Source organism: Merops nubicus, unplaced genomic scaffold (assembly GCF_000691845.1).
Source record: "Merops nubicus isolate BGI_N331 unplaced genomic scaffold, ASM69184v1 scaffold4690, whole genome shotgun sequence".
Classification (NCBI taxonomy): domain Eukaryota; kingdom Metazoa; phylum Chordata; class Aves; order Coraciiformes; family Meropidae; genus Merops; species Merops nubicus.
The window spans coordinates 84,418-104,920 of NW_008582021.1; the positions used below are offsets into that span (position 1 = coordinate 84,418).

General features: G+C 38.9%; 1 protein-coding gene across 1 annotated transcript in view; it reads right to left on the minus strand.

Moving 5' to 3' along the window:
• The window catches only part of ABCC4 (ATP-binding cassette, sub-family C (CFTR/MRP), member 4), a gene marked incomplete at its 3' end in the record, with an annotated part of 102,967 nt that extends 83,330 nt beyond the window's left edge, over nucleotides 1-19,637 (minus strand). Inside the window, 7 exon segments of the mRNA XM_008936299.1 lie at nucleotides 2,653-2,778; nucleotides 7,098-7,261; nucleotides 7,707-7,796; nucleotides 12,556-12,780; nucleotides 13,424-13,544; nucleotides 16,271-16,381; nucleotides 19,573-19,637. Of these exon segments, the coding sequence (XP_008934547.1) occupies nucleotides 2,653-2,778; nucleotides 7,098-7,261; nucleotides 7,707-7,796; nucleotides 12,556-12,780; nucleotides 13,424-13,544; nucleotides 16,271-16,381; nucleotides 19,573-19,637 (902 nt within the window).
• Nucleotides 19,638-20,503: the final 866 nt, after the last annotated feature.

Here is a 20,503-nt window from a genome sequence, read left to right on the forward strand (position 1 = left end):
AGTGTAAATGAACTATGTTATATGGTAAATGACAGAAGAGAATTTTAAAGGCCTAGAAATTCAGTGGGGAAAAATACTTAACATCTTAGTAGCTATAGAAAATAATTATTTTTCAGAGACAGAAAACCAAAATACTCCTTTTTTCCCTGCTTTGGTCAACCTAGTATTTTAATTCAGGTTCTAACATGGTCTGAATCTTTCTGGGCTGCATACAAGATCAAAAAGGAAAAAACCTCTGTATAAAAGCCAAGTATCCACAAACTCCTTGTTCTTCCAATATCAAAATCCAGTAGAGTTCAGTGGCAAAACTCCTGATAAGATCAACACATACTCTGCAGTTGAAAAGATCAAGAGTTTAGCCATGGCCCAAGTATCTGCTGTTACTCAGCTGCTGCTCCTCAGGCTGGATCACAAGATTGGCAATACTTCCTTTGATCTCGCTCTAAATCCTTCTTGATTTGGACCCTGCTTCTGGTTTCTTTTGCTCTAGGAATTCTGGTACATAATTCAGAAAATACTGATCTGTGAGGCCAATTGTTCTGCCAGGCACTACCCAAGCAAAATAGTGACTGGAGTGCTACATAGGCTTGTAAAGCATCCCTCCAGCAACTGAAAAGCTGCTGAAGAATATGTCCTCAATTTCCACTTCAGTTAAATTTCAGTTTCTACTTTTAAATAACTCATCAAGTCCAATTCTTAAAATGTTACTGCACTATCTATAATGTGGATGCCACCATGCTTAACTTCTTAATAATAGTTTTTCTTTACCAAAAGACCCATAGCGACTTACTGCTTCATCATATATTCTGTCTGCTTGAAAAAAATGCAGAATAAAAAAATCCTGAAACAATTCCTATTTCCTCTTCCCAAATATTCAGGTGTCAATTTTCAGGGAAAATCTTGATCATTTTGATTACCTTCCACTTGGAACTACACAGTAAGAATCAAAACTTAAGTTATGATTATAAAACTAGAAATAACTTAACTCCTCTCTTAACAGAGAGAAGGATACAAGAAGCACTACTGAAAAACTAGTTAAGCAACTTTCCCACTATACTTGCCAAATTGGCTGAATTGACAGACTTTCAAGGAGTTTCAAAGCCTTATTTTTTCAGCTTAGGGGCTCACAATCTCTGATCTCCTCCAGAGTACAGTGAAAGAACATTTGTATGTAAACTATTTAAATTGGGTCTAATTCAATTACTTCTACAATCCTGGACGAAACTCTTTTCCCACCCTCTAATAATCCTTAATAATCCTCTCACTATCTGCGAAAAATCAGGCAGTTCTTTGTGCTACTCCCCATAAATCAGATAAATTACAGCCTACCTGCAGGCTGTATGTACTATACTACACTGTCTTAAGACATGGAGTTATATAAAAGGAAACTAATAGGGACACCCAAAGGAAAAAAGAGCAACGGAGGAGTTCAGGTCTTGTCTTAGCAGCTGTCAAGGGCCACTGTGGAAATACTGGGCAATAAATCACCTGGCTGGATTTAAGACTTCTAACTAGTTTTCCACAGTGCAATTATAGAAAAAAAAAAAGAGGGCTCAAAAAGTCTTTTGGAAGGTTTTATTTCTTTCCATTATTGTAAATGAAGCCTCTAATCCTAATGAGGTGTTGAACATGGAAATGTAGAGTTTAGTGATATGAATACACCCAACAAGGAAGATTTCAATAAAGAAATATCTTCTCTGACTCCACGCAAGAGAGCAAAGCTTTCAGTCAATCAAGAGCATTCAATCAGCACAAGATCCTATAATCTGATGGAAAGGATTTGTGCGCGTGGGAAGAAACATCTCAGTGAACATTAGCAAGTTTGCAAGCCTGCACCTGGGTGTAAAGCAAATAAATTCCTTTTAAAAAAAGGAATTCCAAATAAAACAAGATTTTTAAAAAGCAGAGGATCTACAGCAGGTTAACAACCTTCTTCTCACCTGCTGGAGAGTGACGTAACACAAAAATTTTGTGATGAGGAATATACACCTGAACTCCTACAGTTATGCTTTAGTACTGAATGATCTTATAATGTCAAATAAAAGAACAAAAACTGATTGAAAATCACATTTCTGAGTAAATTTTAATCAGATGTTGGCTGACCTCTGAAATGAAATGTCTTGGGATACTACACTTAGCTGGCTTTGCCAGTTGAACAGCTAGGGAATTTCTGAGCTTCTGTCCTTCTCCTCCTTCCTCTGCCCCCAGGTGGCTTGGACAACAGTTCAAAATGCACAAAAGGAAGCAGAACAACCCCAGGATACTGTCATTTAGGACAGAAAGTCAGATTCTATATACTTCTCAGAAGGCAAACATCTGCTTATTGGTTTCTTGCTATTAGTTTACAGAACTGTGAGGATGAAATAGTTCAGTTACCACTACTACAGTTTATTAGTTGCTGTTTTCAAACAGAACTGTAAAAGGTTCACACAAAAAAAACCCTGAATTTATAAATATCAAGGGATTTTTTTCCCCCTCTTTTTTTGGTCCCCTTAGGTTATATTTTCATTCCTTTACTCTTGCCACAGAAAGTTAAAAAAGGCACCAAAGAACTTCAAGTAAACTGCACTTTAAAGTACAAAATAATGCACTTATTGAGATGTAAAAAAAATGAAGCAGACATAGATTATATACTGAGCTGTCCAGGATTACCTTCTTAACCCATTCACAAGCTCCTCAAATGATTTTTCCCAAGCATACATCTTTATTATCTTCATACCACTTATGACTTCGTTCATGGTCCTGATCCTGACGTCTGTTAAGGCAGCTGTCTTGCTTCTGTCAATGGCACAAAGTAAAATCTCTCAGATTCTCAAAAGGAGAGAAACTGTTCATGATCATGTAACATACTTATATTAATGAAGTTTTTGCTTTTACTTGTAAAGAGGATTCATAGAATTGCAATTGCATTAAAGGTTCTTCCTAAAACAGTTATGTTAAAGCTGATGCAGCACACAGACTTGTAACTGTTTGTGTTCCTACTATTCCCTTTTCTAAGGGAACCGAGTTGATTCAATATTCAGAATTACACCTCACCTTGAGCAGACACATGGTACTCCTCAAATAACATTAAAAAAAAAATTAAATTAAAAAAATTTACAAATACTAAATTTAGGACTAAACAAATATCAGAAAATTGCTTTTAAAACTGGTTTTTAAATGCCAAAATAACAACTTTTCTCATAATGCTCTTTTGATGTTGTTAAAGAAACTGGTCTTCAGTTGTGTCTTTAAAATGACACAAGAAATACCAGAAAATTGCTTTTAAAACTGTTTTTTAAATGCCAAAATAACTTTTCTCATAATGCTTTTTTGATGTTGTTAAAGAAACTGGCCTTCAGTTGTGTCTTTAAAATGACACAAGTGTTAAAACATGAACACTACGTGAAGCAAAGATTATTTACTAACAGTACAAGAGCTATAATTTAGGAGAGCTAATCTAGATACAGTTTTTTTTAAGAAATAAAGATTATTTAAGCATCAATTGTAATTAACACTAAAGTAAATATAACTATTTGAGTCCCACTTTATGTTTGCACTGATGAATAAACTGGAAAATATATAAAATTAAATAATAAAGTCACTGTTTTAATTAGGAAAAAAACATTGGAAGTTAGAAGCCGTGTAATAAATGCATAAATCATGCTAATAAAGTCTATTACCATTCTGAATTCACTCATGTAGACAAACATGCTCTGCACATAGTGAGCTATGGTAGGCCTTATTTTGATAAAATGTACCTTTTCTTGCTAAATTACTTAAATTCCATTGGTATATACAAAAATAAGAACAGAGATGTTTTAAAAAAAAAACAAAAACAAAAACAAAAAACAAACAAACAAACAGTCAAAAACCCACAAGCTCTTTAGAAGGGGTGCCTGGATTTTGTCAGGTTAACCTGCCCCCTCTGAGGTTTCTCTGATGCTCTGGAAGAAACAGCCACATTTAAAGGACTTAGAATTTCAGGCATCTGCTCATCATCTTAAAAAAAAACCAAAAAAAAACCAAACTCTAAAAAAAACCCCATGCACTGACACTTTCTCAGCATTCCATACATGTTGGGATGGCTGAAGAAGGGTATTAAAAAGTATTTATACAAGAAAACTGACAAAAGAAACATAGGAACTTGGCACTAATAGAATCAAGGGCTTCTTATTATGACTGAGGAAGATAGCTGAGTCTAAACCAACCATGCTGACATGGAGTGAGATTATCTCTGCTAATTCCTCTTTTCCTTTTCCAAAAAGGAAACAGCAGAAGAAAATAGTTCCTTAAAGAACATGAGAGCTCATTCTCTCCTCCCCATATACACAGACCACCACTGCAAAAGGCAAAATTCAGCTGGTGCTGTCCATGACTCTGCAGCAGCAAACATCTCTCACCTGCCCTCGTTTGGAACAGTCACCTTGCAGACCTAACTTCCAGGCTTGGTCTCCAGCTAACAGAAGGTTGAAGGTGATTAAACTAACAAAGTTAATGGAGATTTATTTTTTAAATGGTGTCAATCAAAAAGGCTCTAGTTCTTAAACCAATTTGTCAGTGTTTCCACTGAAATGTTATACTAGCCATCCTCTTTCAAATTCCTTTAAAATGTTCAAGAGGGGGTATGTGAGGGTGCTCTTTTTTTGTTACACTCCTCCACACTACAAAAAGCATATTTTGTACATACATACCAGAAGCCACACTCTCAGAGATATCATATAATGGTTTAAAGTCCACAGACTTCCAGGACACTGATGACAATTTACAGCAGAGGAATACGTGTCCCCAACTTTAAAAATACTGATTTCAGAGTACACACAAATCAGGATGACTGGGAAACACATTCTCACACAGCACACTTAAGAGCGCATTAAGAAAGGACCCAAAAATTCTTCAAGTGTCTAAGAAGTCCCCTTTACAGTACCAACAACCATCCTACAGTAAGCAAGCTACAGAATTCCTTTTTGCTTTCATGACGTATATTTAATGGGTTTTAGTAATGTCTGACAACAGTTCCACATAGTTTTTTTCTCTTAAAAAAAAAAAAAATTAAAAGGGCTTTAAATAAGACAGTTGCATGGCTAAGCAGTGAAAGGGTTGAGGTCTAGTGAATAAATGTATATAATATGGTCTTCAGTCCAATAATTGAACTATTTCTCAAATAATGTATTAGGTACGTGTATTTGGTAGAACTCATAGCACTTGTACAGATAGAAACAATGCTCCATAATACATTGCATACATTCCATGGGATACTGAGTCCACCTCTGCAAACTCCTGGAGCACTGAAGCTAATGCCTGCATCAGAAAGTGGTGTGCATATACACAGAAACCTGACCAGGTCACAAGTCCACAAGGCTGAATAATAGCACAAATTAGCTGCCACACTGAGCATGCCTGGATTTTAGCAAAAGATTTAATCCTTAAATTACATCTTCACAGGCTGATCTCCTTAAATCCAGAGATTCCCAGCAATTCTCATCGTTACAGCCCTGGAATCCATTTCAGTTTTTCCATTAACTCTTTCTGTTCACTGCACATTTCTATTCACAAAGAGCTGTGCACAGGTAGACAAGCAAAAGTTCTATTTAACAAATTCTTTCCTTTGCATTGCACCCAAACAAGTGGCTGCTGACAAATGGGGCAAAACCCAAACATTACATTGCCACCAATTAACTTTTAAAATACATACCTTCAAGAAGAGATTTTTGTCAGCTTGTTGTCTGACCCTGGACAAGTCCCTTAATCTATTTGTGCCTCAGCTTCCCATCTGTAAAATGGGAATAATAGTGCTTAACCATGGATAAGGCACTACTTAAGTGCTAGGTATTTTAACTATTGACTCAAAAGCTCTAAACCTCAAAACCTTAAAAGTCAAAAAACCAAGCAGTGAGGTGCCTTTATACTGATGTATGCATGTGACACATGCAGGGAAAATGTATGTGTAAGAATATATCAGATGTGTTCTAAAACCAAGTTTTATTATTAATAAACTAAGAAATTTATCAGAGAACACTGAAGGGCTCATTATTTGAGAAACAGCATGTGAGGATAAAAACTGAAGGCTATCACAGTGGTTGCAAATAGAAGGAAGTCTATGAGTTGGTCTTTAATACTCAGCTCTCTCTTCATACCTAGCCATGCAATGGAAACGCCCATCTCAATACCTCTGGAAAACATGTCTTAAAATATAACTGGAAAACAACTGTAGGTTACTTTATTAAGTTTTACTTATCCAAAGACCTAGAAGGAACTTGTTCACCTTGAATACAAATGCAACAAAGATGCAGAACACTACTAAGTGTATGCATACACAGTAAGGAACACCAAAATGTACCATTTAGATGCAAAAGCCATTTATAAACTCAGGATGTAAGTACAGCATGATTAATTACACAAGGAAAAAAAAGTTAGGAAGCAAGAACACTTAAGATAAAATTCAACATTCCCATTTAAGGCAAGTCTTTTTTTTTTTTTTTAGGAGAAAGTCACAGAAAAACAAATTATATTTGTCTGATAATAGAAAATTACCACAAACTCATTTTATGTCTTCACAGCCTGGAACCTTACATTTATAAATCTCATAGCTGGCATCAAAACCACCACCACAATTTTTTTCTTCCTTTCTCTGCCAGTTCCTTCCCCTTTTTTTCCTCTCTGCAAGATCTTTGAACATGAAACCTTCAGAGCTTTCTGCTGCAACTCCTGTATCACCCCCGTAAATCAAACTTACGGCAGGATTGGCACCATTGCTCTGGTAGTTACCAGCTCTAAGCACCAGTGCAGGAAGTAAAAGCTCAAGGAGTTACTCAACTCTGTGCTAAGATTTACAGCAAGGTAGGCAGCTACAGAAGCAGCCCGACTCTTTTAATATACTGAATAGATCATGAGTAGGAGACATTTTCACCATGTCTCAAAGACACTTCAAGGCCTTAAACATAATCTAGAAATCTCACATTAGCGCCTACGAACAACGTTGGCAAGGATAAAAGACAATGCAAAAAACCTCACCAGACAGAAACTGATCTCAGAGCAGTACCCCACCTCCATCCAGTATGCTCATTCTAAAACTCAGGACAGAAAATACCTACACAACCCAACACCCGTGACCTTACCTTAGGGAAGAGAAAAGCCTCCCAATGCAGGTCTGGACAGGAAGAAGAATAATGAGAACTGCCATTCCTGCAAGACAGGACGGGCCTATCTCCATCCAGAGAAGTACTGTTACTGCTACAGCTTGAATTGGTCCAGCCCACAAGAAGTGCAAGAAAATCGTTACCTAGCCAAATAGTTAAGAAACAAAAATTAGCTTTTTGGTCTTAGCTAAAAAATTAAACCCTAATAACACAAAACTGAGAAAACAGCTTTGCCTGCAGGAGGTACTGAGGCATTCAGTGGAATTCTGCACTAGATTTGGAGACCTAAAGGTACACAGAGGTGCCTAACCCCCAGAGAGTAATCAAATTACCACAATGTTTTTGTTTCACCTTCATGCACCAATGTTTCTCTGAGCTTAGGAAAACAGCAGGACAATACTGGGACAGGGGGGAGAAGTATGTTTTCCTCCTGTATTTTAAGAGAATATTTCTCTTCCTATGATGTTCAAGAAATAACTAGCATAAACTTTCATTAGAAGCATTTAATCTCCAGTGGTAAACAAAAGCTCCTTAACTCAAACCCCACTATTTCTTCAGTCCTTTGAAATGATCCGTAATACTTCTTACCTGATCAAATTTGTTCACATCATTTGACAGAAGATTCACTATTTGACCAGTGGTAGTTTGTGCCATAGCTACATTGCTGAGACGAAGTGCCTAAAAAAGTCAAAAGTCTCAAATTGTCACAGTTTATAGAGCACAGTATACATAGCATATATAATAATATATATATATATGTGTGTAACACCTATACACAGAAAACTCAATACACAAAAACGATAACAGGGTAAAAAGCACATCTCAGCTTTTTTCTGAGAACATCTGAGCACACTTCAGGAAGCTTAGATAATATGTAGGTTAGATTAAGTATTCTGAAGAAAGTCCTGAAGAAGAGAGTACAAAAACATCTAGCAAAGGACTGCAATAATAAAAGCATCATTATCTTCATGTCTGAAGTGATTGAAAATGGGAAAATATCAATACAGCAGGTTATTAAAACTAAGCAGAAGAGCCTGTAGCTTCTCATTTGCATTGCTGTCCCCCCCACATTACGAGCATCTGTTCAAAACAGGAACTAAAAACTTCACCTGGAGACCAAGTTAAAATCAGGACAATGTTTGAGCATTTGAAAGAATTCTGATCTGAATGAGAGTCCTGACAGAACACAAAACCCCCAAGTTATTAATTTTGCACTATCAGTTGTTGCTAACACTGCAAACTATGCTTTCTGTCCTTGCAAATTAGCCTTAACATCCCCTTACAAATTAATATTTCCATTGCTAATAACTCTTCTAAAATCATAAGATTTCTGAATTATATTAAATTAAGTTCAGCACATGCTATAAATAACAACAAGAATAAATAGCAAACATTTTAACAGGCTCATAAATAAGTTAATCAGTAGAAAATAGCACATGATTATAAAATACCTCCCCAAAAAAATATCTGGAAATACGCAGTCTGAACATTACTGCAAAGACACGAACTGAAATAGCTCGAAGATGCAGATAACAGACTCTGCTTCCTGCTACACACGCTACAGAGAAAACACATTTTTGCATTAAAAGTAAAAAAAAAATAAAAAATATAGAAAATGTTACACATTTTCCCCTAACAGGAATAGTTCACTCATGAAAATCCCTTCACATCTTTAAGTGGTGCACAGCTCCTTCTCCCTTTCCAAACTGTTATTATCAGGATTCCTTTTTGATCAATAATCCAACATGAAAAGCACCAACTGTTTCCAAAATACTCTTCTATTATTTTAAATAAGGTGCAAGAACATCAGACATCAAGGCACTACTGAAAGCATCATTTCAAAAGAAGCATCTTACATTTCTCCCATCACACTGTTGGGTTACAAAGGTGCTAATCAGAGAGAGAATCCCAATCCTCACTTCATTGAAATCAGAAGGCATAAATATTTAAAATAAATCCACTGACAAATTCCTGTGATATTTCAATAATAAATGTAGGATACTGGGTATATGAAATGAGATTTAATTATTTGAAAAAATCTTGCTTCACTCCCTGTCTCAAGCCATTTCTCTCTCACACGTCTGAAATGCCCCACGCAGCTGCCTGCAGGTAATGCAGCCACAGAACATCCACAGCTCTATCATGTTTACTCCACATTGCAGATGAAGGTGGACAGGCTCTTAGAAAAGCTGTTAAATATCCACAGACTATAATAACAGGAGTTCAAGTGATGTGTGTTGAAGAAGCTGCCCATCAGGGTATGTTTACAGCCTACTGCTACTTACTTCTTTACCACACGGCAGTAACTGCTGCCTGAGGTCTACCTGAGCCACCCAGGAGAATGCTGGTGAATGGGCTAGTGGCCCACAGCCTGGCTCCTTCTCAGACCCATGACTTTTCTGAGCTCTTCCAACCTACTTCAAGCCACGGGCAGCCCAAACATACAAGTTGCTATGAAGAAAATCAATTCTACCCCAGCCAAAGTCAGTACACTGTGGCTTTAAATTATGCTTTGACCATAATGTTTATAAATTCACTCTGAAGAGAAAAAAAATACTGAAGTATGTCTTAAGTATACTGAAGTAATACCAATATTCAAGATTATCTAGAACCATACACCTTTCTAGAAAGCAACTGTAGTTTGAATTTACATTTTGTTTTACATTTGCCAATTATCTGTTTTCAGCACAAAGATCTGCTTGATTTTCTTTCTATAAATTTTCCATACAGCTGCATTCACCAGCAAGTACCCGTCCTCAGGGAAAATAGGTTTTAATTATATGAACTAATGATAGTAGTTTGTACACTTGATCTTAGGTGAATTCTTTTTCCCCCTCAGGTGTAACCGCACAGGCCCAATTTCGACTTTTTAACCATTCTTTGCTTTCTGTACTCCTATCTTAGTGTTTTAATCTCTCCCTGCCTCTTTTGAATACTTAATTCAAAAGAAATTTATATTATAAATACATTTATATTTAAATTTATATTATAAATAGATTTATTTTTATTTTATTTATATTTTTTTTGAATAGTTAATTCAAAAGAACATTAAAAACAGGTAACTGACTGTAAAGGAATAACAACTGTTCAATCAAATAATTCCTGATGCTTTTTTGGCTGCTTTTTACCTCAGCCAACTACTCCCAGCTTGAACTGCTTTAGAGTTTCTTCTGAACCTCAAAGAACTTCTACAAATTAAGTCTTCTAAAAAAACATAAATAATCAGCCTCCCATAAGTAGCCCCTGGTTTTAAAGCATGAGACTGCGAGTCATGAGACAGATTCTATGTTCATTTTGTTACAAGCTTCTTGCGTGCATCACTAATACTTCTTACTGATCACAAAAGATCTTGGTGTTTGAATGCAGGGCTTTTGCAAATGAGATTTTCACTTTCCAGGAAATGGAAAAGGGTCTAAAACGTAAGAACTACAAGCATTTGAAGTTCTCCATTAAGGATGCTCTCTCATCCAATCCACTCATGCTTGGAAATCCAAGTTTTTGTTTACTATAGCCATTAACAAGCAGCGCAGAAGTGGTGGTAAATTAGCATCCAGATTCCTTCAAAAGCCTGTATAAGGATAAAGTATGATCCATCTATAAGCCTCAGATAATGATAAATGATTACAAAGGTTTATCAGTGTTCTCCTGTGACCTCAGCCTTCACCTCAGGAGCAAACATTTATGAGATGAGGAGAGATTAACTGTCCATTTAATCACATCTCTAGAAATAAGGGTGCAGATTATGAAGATTTCTTTACCAGGCTTCTAGAGCTAATATCAACATGGCAACAAGCAACATCACTATGTACATATTTCATGAATTTCCAACTGTGTTATGATAATCAGTTTAGTAAATTAATACCTTAGAGAGATGTTCAGTTACAAGAAAGCAGTGTGCCATGTTAGAGCAGAGTTCCCAAAGGGTAATTTCCAAGGTATCAGAAGATGGAAGGAGAATAAGTGCATGAAAAGCAATCACCACTTACAATATGGACAGTTTTACTCACTTTACTGCTTTGCCCAAAGCCTTCACATGACCTATACCAGTGGTACCAGCGTTTGCCTTAAGCAGATAGTACCTACGTTTAATGCTTAAAATAACATGGATTTCTTTACATTCTAAAGAAACTTTACAGTCCTGATCCTTCAATTAAAATTCTTTGCTGAGGTAACAATTGGCAGGTCGCTACTCTAGCAGCACTGAAGCTAGAAAGACAGGGCATTTTCCTTCCCAGCACCCCCAGCAGGGTCTTCCTGCTTGCAAGCAGAGCTGGGCTCAATGGTTTCTGTATCGCTAACAGCTTCAGAAGAGGGAAACAGACATTTACAGTTGGGCTGCTTGCTCCCCAGAGCACATCAAGGCCACCATTTCATGCACAATGTCACCAAGCTCCTTCCTGTAGGTAATAACCGTAACTTCTCTTGTGCCACTTTCCACCTGAGAGTGGCCTCAGCTCCATCTGTAGTTGAGGACAGCTACTTCATTAGGACACAAAGGAAGCAAAGAAACCACAGCTCACTGAACATACATCCCTTCGCACACTGCACTGGCTTTAATGGAGGACTCCACTGCTCCCACAGCAAAACCAGTAATTGACACTACAAACCAGCTCTACCCTACCTTTAAGGTTCAGCTGAGTTCTGAACCATGTCTCCACTGCCCACTCCTCTCTCTCTCCCCCCGCAAGCAGGAGAGACACTACAGGTGGCAATGCCCAGCGTGGCTGCCAGCCTGGTGTGGGCAGCAGCAGCAGCTCTGCCACCTCTCCCCCAGCTGCCCTGATGGATGCCCCCAGAGAGGCAGGCAGCCCCTCTGACCCACAATGGAGGTCACTAGTAACTCACTGGTTCTACAGCACTGCTGGAATAAAATATAAATAAATTCCACCATTAACCACAGGCAGGAGGCTCGTGGGGAAACTGGGCAGTGCAGCAATTCCCAGGCGACTGAGCGCCGAGGCAGATGGTGACAGGCGAGCGCGACGTCCCCGCGGGGCGAAGCTGCAGGGCTGGGACCTGCCAGCACAGCACCCCCGGAGCCCTGCCTCTCCCCTGCTGCACACCGAGGCCCTCCTGATGCTCACACCACCACCCCTCCACCAGCACTGGGGGGCTCCTCCCCCACAGCACGAAAAGGCAAAAAGCAGCAGCTCCTGCTACATTTTAGGCGTCTTTAATTCACCACCTTGAGTAGGAGGACTGAAGCTGACATTCAGACACTGTATTACCCAAGAGAGACAAAAAGCACCTATATATATATATATTTAAGTTCCTATATGTATTAGCACACATTACATCTCTACAAAGGAGTAAATCCAACGGAACTGCAAGCATGAACATAAACAACTGTATTTTTAAAGTCCCCTAATGAAGAAGCTGTCGGATGCCAAATACATCCAAATGCCAAACACAAACACTCTGTGAAAGGTTTGCTTACCTTGCGGTAAATCATATGACACATGGCCACCCTCAGCTTCATGCCAGCCCGCTGCACATGGTAGAAGTATAAGTGGTGCATTATAGCCAGAATAAGCGTGCACACAGACAGAGCAGCTGCGTAGCAATAGGCAAAATTCAAAGTGACCTCATCTGAGGGATCATAGTTTTCAAAATAATTAATAATTTTTCCCAGAAATATTGGCTGAACTATTTTGAGGGTTTCCTGAAAGAAAAAGAAAGGGAACGAGTGTTAACAATTGCATATCATACCACGCTACCCAAGTTTGTAACTCGGGAAACATGAGCCAAGTACCCATGCAACTCACATCCTGTATGTTTTGTCTTTATTATGCTCTAAAATATCAAGCCAACTTTTATCAACACATTATCCAAAAAAATCTGTTCCACATCAAAACTTAGCTGTATCCTTAAAAAGAACTCCCTCAATTACTACTAAAAACTTTGACATCATAAAAATTGCACAAGTATGTATTACACTTCCAATTTTAAAGATGACAGTGTGTCCTTTACAGCCATTTACAGAGTAAAAACCCCTTTTTCTGTAACCCACAGATACACAAAATACAGTTCAGTGTGACAAAGCAAGTCAGTGGCTTGTAATGTCTCAAAAATAATGCCCTGAAATCAGCCCTCTGTTCCACACCCATAACCCCACAGTTACAACTCAATATTTCAGTCTCTACAGAGCTGTAGCTGTTTTACTTTTCTGAGAGAGTACATGAACATCACAAGTTTTCTGAACAGCCGAGCATGAAGTCACCAGCATGTATCATAACATCTAAGAGGCCAAGTTCCACATTGCTGTTGGCCAAGAAGTGTGTTGGGTGACATTTTACACCACTTACCTCAATCATTGTGAAAATTCCAAAAACTAAATAGGATTTCCAGTAACAAAGAATAATGGCTTTTGTTAAATGTGGTGTCTTTCCTCTCTTTTTTGCTTTTTGCACTTCTTTATCCCAGTACCTGATGAACAAAACACAAACATGCTGGAGTATAGAAGTAAAATCACAGGGCAATTACTTTGATTAAAATAATTCCAGACTTACAGCCAGATTGCCATGATCGCTTTTATACAAGACTAAAAAATAGATGTTAACAAGACAGTCATGTCTTCTCATTCCCATAAACATGGAGTACTTAGCACTCTCGGCTTATTTGCTCTTGTATCATGACAAACAATTCACCACTGTTGACTACTATCACCTTGGTCATATTTGCCAATAAGGAAGCCTTTCCTTCTTGCTTGTCCTCTCTGTTCAGACAGGCATTCACCTTAGTTAAGAGCCTATGATCATATGGTCTCCTGCCTATGGACTAAACCAAGGCAGCATGGGGTATTTTTATCTTCCTATACACCCTGCACTTCTCCAGGCAGATGCAGAGCCTTTTCTCATGCCTGGCCTTTTTTGCCCCCACAGGCTTCACTGGGGACAAGCACGTACAGCATGAGAGCAGAGGGAGGTGTCTGCAGCAGACCTGTCACTCCACACGTGTCTCTGAAGGCAAGGATACAGCAGCAATGGCAGAGACCTTTGCATTACCACCTCTACCCACAAGCCAGACACAACCCGTCTACATTAAAATCGAAGACTAATAACAAGCGTGATCAGAACAATCAAGTATAAGGACTTAAGCAGACTTCTTAAAGCACACTGTTGTCAGACAGGATACTCACCCTTGTTTCTGAAGGTTAAATATTTTCTGTCAAATCCTCTTACCTTGATACATTGAGGGCTGAAATGAGTCTAAAGGCGCAAAGCCAAACTATTTTGCAACAAAGCACACAGGTTTGAAGTGCACAGTATGGATGAGACAACATGGTTTTATTTTTACCCTTTTTTTTTTTTGTTACAAGGATTATAGCATTATTGTCTAAATGCCTCAGAATAAAAACTGAAACTGTGTAGATTCTGTGGGCTTTGCTGGCCCAAGAGAAAAGTTTACTTCCTTAGGTTGCTATTTATGAATTATATTCTCTGCTTCTTGGCTAACTACACTAAAGAATTAAAACCCACTTTTTTTTTATGCCGCATTTTCTACCATTTCCTGACTCATAGAAAGTGTGTGCTTTTACTGTAATAATCATTGGAAAGAGTCCATCTTCCTCCACAGTAAACTCCCTGAACTGCTTCAAGACACAGCCATGGAATTTGGCAAAGCTTTCCAGCTACCAAGATGTTAATAGCTGCTCTCCTATGAGCTTATTACAGACTCTCAGTTAACTCATCTGGAGCAGGATGATTTAAGACCTGATCATAAGCTGTCATTTACTGGATTCTTTTTATGTCTTGAAGAGTCTCTCACCCCAATCAAACTATTAGGAAAGTTGATGTGCTCTACCGTCAGCATAAAGGCAAGAAATAGCAAGGCCACACTCTGTGTTCTTAATACAGAGGCCACCTTTCACTAGGAGACACCCCTTCCTCTAATTGTATTTAACAAAATATTATTTGAAGACAGAAACTTTCTCTAACTGCCAAGGTTCAAGACAATTTACATGAACTGTTACTCTTGGAAGACATTTCACTATTAAAAGATCCTCCTGTGTCCATAACAACACAAACTGGTACACAGTCCATGAAAGAGTATTTATACCACAATAAAAACACTTCCTAGGTGCAAGCTTTTAGACATCCAAGGCATTTGATCCCTTTACCAGAGTGACATATTTTCAACATAGATATATTTATATACACATATACAGACACACATATAAAGGGTACATGGCTGTTACTTAATTCAGTTTGTGGTAAAAACCAAAAACAACAGACACCTAAAACTTTTTCCCAACTTTTATACAGAGAAATTTAACAAGTTTCCATAGATGCTCTACCACAGGTCAGAAGATTCACATTACTTTTCTAAGGACTACTGCAGTAGCAGTTGATGAAAAGTCTTTTCCAAGCATTTTGCAAAGTGTCAAATTAATGACATAACGGAAATACTCTAATGCATTTTCATTACGTGTAACTTGAAAAATTAAAACACTTCCATGGTAAACAAATTCTCAGTGTTTGCCACGAGAATGATCCGAGGGCTGGAGCAGCTCTCCTACGAGGACAGACTGGGAGAGTAGGTCTGTTCAGTCTGGAGAAGAGAAGGCTCCGAGGTGACCTTATTGTGGCCTTCCAGTATCTTAGGGGGGCCTACAGGAAAGCTGGGGAGGGACTTTTTAGGATGTCGAGTAACAACAGGACTAGGGGGAAGGGGGCAAAGCTGGAAGTGGGCAGATTCAGGCTGGATGTGAGGAAGAAGTTCTTCCCCATGAGAGTGGTGAGACCCTGGGAGGGGTTGCCCAGGGAGGTGGTTGAGGCCCCATCCCTGGGGGTCTTTAAGGCCAGGCTGGAGGAGGCTCTGGGCAGCCTGATCTAGCAGGAGGTGTCCCTGCTCATGGCAGAGGGGTTGGAACTGGGTGACCCTTGTGGTCCCTTCCAACCCTGACAGATGCTGATCTGTTTTAGCAGAGGACTTTAGAGCCCTAATGGCTCAATGGTTGGACTTGATGATCTTAAAGGTCTCTTCCAACCTAAAGGATTCTATGATTCTATGTTACTCTTAGTTCTTCAGCAGTTTTAACAGTAGACTTTGTTAAACTCTGTAACAACCTCTTTTAATTTTAGAATAGGAATAAGACTCTCACCTTCACCAGCAGAAACAGAATAAAAGACAACAACTGTTTTTCTCCTTACCACTGTAATTCCTCTCCAAGCTTTTCTGAAGAATCTTCTGGCAGCACTTTATACATATCATCTTCTTCAAGCTTCCGTTTATGGCCAAGAATAAATAAGGGATTCAACCACCTATTTAAATAGAAATTATTAATAAACTGATCAGCAAACCAACAGAGTAATTTCTTCGCATATTCATTTTCTTATTTTACCCCTTTCTTCCCTCTCCTTCTCCTGCATCACTAAACATCCACACATTTTACTGCACTTTTACCTATGAATTGAGTAACCCCCAATTTACAAATAGGAAAGTACTTCCCATTTCCTAAAGTTGTTTATGCCCCATAGCATCTTACCCCCAGGCATCCAGACAACACAACTCTTCTTGGCCTTAAGGCAACTGTTTTCTTACAGTGCTTCCTTATATTTAAGCAACACTAGCATTCTTTCAAGAAAAAACATAACTCAATCCAACTACTAAAATTTTGACAGAGTAGTAAATAAAATTGTAATGCATATTAATACACTTTTTGTAACTAGTATGAATATTCATTTACATGAGGAAAAAAATAACTGCTGCTCAACTGCCATCTTGACAAATATTAAAGGTCAGTAATTTAAAGGCAACCACTCAAATGTAAAAATGGGTAAACAATGAATTATTACCAGAACTGATCTTATCCAGGTTTGGAAACAAACAAAAAGCATACCGTGACAGTGTTCAAAAAAGGACAAAAGAGGTCAGTTTCTTTAGCAGACAGATTTTTCAAAGCTTGGTATTTTATGAGAGCACTTTAATTTTAAGAGCAAATTGTAACAGGGCTACTGTAGGTTTGTTGGAAAACACAGTATTTTGTTAGATCAACTCACACTGACAGGGAACAGTAAGACTAGCTTTTATACACATAGATCCTTCTTCAAAATTGAAACACAGGTCGAGGAGATCCAAACAACCTCAGTTGTGCTCCACAGACGCATAGTAGAAAGCACGAAAGCGGCCAAGTTGTTCATGTGATGGAGGACAAGAGAATGACACCCCTGGAACAGGCATGGCTTAGTGGGAACGGGGGAACTGGAGAACTTGCAGTTGGCCACTTTGTCTCTGTACTGAACCCATGATATTTGGTCTCCAGAAGATCTGGATTTTGGCTCACAGGCTTGTTTCCTACAAGTATTTCCTCAGCTCATCAACATGATCATAACCAAGAGGTCGGTGATGGACCTGCTCTGGAAAAAGTACTCTTGCACTCAGGGCAAGGCGTTTGTCTCATGTCCATTGCCAGTGAAAGTTCTTAACTGTGGTTTGGTTTCTGGGGCCTAATTGTTCCCTGACTTCACCAACACAGCTCTTAAAAGAGCACCTGGTGTGCCAGGTGAAGTGTTATTTTCTGGAAGGTCTACATGTGAGAATTCCAAAGTGGGAATGGTTTACAACAAGAGTGTTTATTCACAACCATAACAGTAGTTATGAATACTCATCAAGTAACTGCGTGTCTTGCTCGGGCATGTGCCAATGAAATTTTGCATACGCTGGCTTATAAGAAGTTTGTTGATCAGCTTTATTGAGAGGGTGGAGGGGGGGGCCCTCAAGTTCCATCTTTGAAGAAACTCTCTAAGAGAAAACATCGTTCACAGGCTCCATGGCACAAGTGCACATTGCAAATGGGATTAATGGTGTTTTGCTTCAGTACTTAGCGTGTTAGCACAGTGTTTGCGTGACTCATTCAAAGATTAAGTCTCTATCCTTAGAGTAGTATCTTTGATGCCTAACAACCCTTTTTAAACTCTTGGAGTAAGTTAAAGGTACAATTAGAAACAGAAAGTACTTGTCTGACAAGTCTGTTTCTTGGACTGTATGGTCAAATTGCATCAGGGCCCAAATCTCTTACCACAACTTCCCTACAGCTCCTCACAAAACGTCTCAAAGATGAACTGCTCCAGCTATCAGCAGAGCTGCTGCTCCACTGAAACATCTCTTCTTCAGCCTCATTGCTTGCTGCCAACCACAGGTAAAAGCAGACATGAGGCAAATAATCACAAGGCCATGGAAACAGTTTCTGCCTGCTGGACAAGAGAGGGTCTGTTTGCTCCAGCACAGTTATGGGAAAGACCTGCAGACTTGAGCGGACTCACGTGGCTGATACCAAGTGTTCCTCCTCTTGCAACACCGGTATTAGCCTATAGCGTATTCCATAAACAAGTCACACGTCTCCTTTCTGAGAGAAGGATAGAGAAGTTACTCCTCCAGCATGATAATCAGGATGAGGCAGTCCTTTCAGGAAAATACAAGGATAAAGCCTTCTCATGTCTATGCAAACGGTTATGAGATTCCACTAGTTACTGCTGCCAAGTTGGTGAAAACAGAAATCACTCCAATATTTAACAAGGAACATAAGTAGGATATTTATTACAGGATCACAGAATGGCTGAGGTTGGTTGGACCTCTGAAGGTCATCTGGTTCAAACTCCTGCTCAAGCATAACAACCAAGAGCTGGTTGCCCAAGGCCATGTCCAGTCAGCTTTTGAAGAACTCCAGGGAAGGAGACTTCACAATCCCCCTGGGTAACCTGTACCAGTACGCTGTCATCCTCACATTAAAAAGTGTTTCCTGATGTTCAGAGGGAACCTCCCACATTTAAGGTTATGCCTATTGCCTCTGGTCCCATGACTGGCCTTCACTAAGAAAAGTCTGGCTCCATCCACTTTGCACCCGCCCTTCAGATATTTTATGTACATAGATGAGCTAGCTCCCCATGAGCCTTCTCTTCTCCAGGCTCTCACAGCCTTTCCTCATAAACGAGATGCTCCAGTCCCTTCACCATGCTTGTGGCCCTTTACTGGAGTCTCACCAGCATGTCCATGCCTCTCTTGTACCTTGGGAGCAAAGAACTGGACGCAGGACTCCAGGTATGGCCTGACCAGTGCTGAATAATGCTGTCCGTTATTGGCATGTAGCAGAATGGGGAGAGGAAAGTAAAAGATACTTTAAAAATATACTTAAACACACACTTTTAAAAAATGAAACAAAACTTTTAATGTTACTCTGTAGAACACCATTCCTTTTCTTAAGACTTTTCAAAACATGATGAAAAAAACACAAGCAGTCCACAGGAAGAACAATGTTTCTGTTGAGGGCAACTGCTCTATCCTGATTTCAGTTTAAAGCACCACTACAGCCAACAGCAGCAGAAAGTGCTGGCCACAGACACACACAGCAGTCCACTTGCAAAGTAACCAGATGAAACATAACAGTCTGAAGTCTGCAGGATTGCTGGAGTCATCCAGCTTATCCTTTGGTCTTAAAACTCTCCAAAGGACTTACTGATCATACACCATGACATCACCTCCACTGAATTCTTCCAGTCCCTTCTGTCCCCCCATTGCCATGCCTGTCAAGTACTGTACATACTATGAGACTGAATTTCCAAATTAAGTAACAGATGGAGATAATAGCTCAGAGTTCAAACTGCCAAAAATCTCAAGGTTTTCAGACTATTAGTTCCAATGAGATCTAGTGTAAATTCAGGGCTTCCAATATTTTTCCCTTAGTTACAACCATAATTTTGAAACCAAGATTATATTGCAATACAACCACTATCTTAACATCAAAGAAGGGAAGGAAAACCAATCTGGAGTATGCAGAAAACTGTGGTCATTCATTTTGTGACTCATTTATTATAATGGACAACATGGCAAAGACGCAGCACAAGTCCATATGTTTCTGTAGGGTTAAGGGAAAAAAAATGCATAAAATTTGCTTTTCTAAAAATCACCCATTGTTGAGCATTCCAATTATTTCCTCCCAAAATACTGATCTTCAGGAGCTACTGCTATGGAGGTCTTAAAGCATACAAAAGCTTTTAACAGCATGCTCTGTTACTTTAGACTATACTTGAAGATCTTTAGAAGAAGGTTAAAATTTTTTCATTTCAAATTATGCTTAGTCCTTAAAGAGCTTTTAGCCTTAGACTGAGGTTTTCTATTTGTCACTGCAATTTCTCAATACAACAACAACAATTCAAGTTTCACCACTCTTGCTGATGCATCCTGAACTTCACACTGGAAGGTCTACTTTCAGACAGAAGACTGATTGCATCCCATGGAATTCTCTGCACTTCAAAGGAGAATTGAGACCAGCCTACTTCACACAGCCTGCTCTTACTTGAGTCACATGCTCCTAACAAGCAGAAGAACCAAGCCCTGCTTTTGCCTATTGGCTCAGTCAAATTAGAGTGCTATAAGAAGACTGCCAA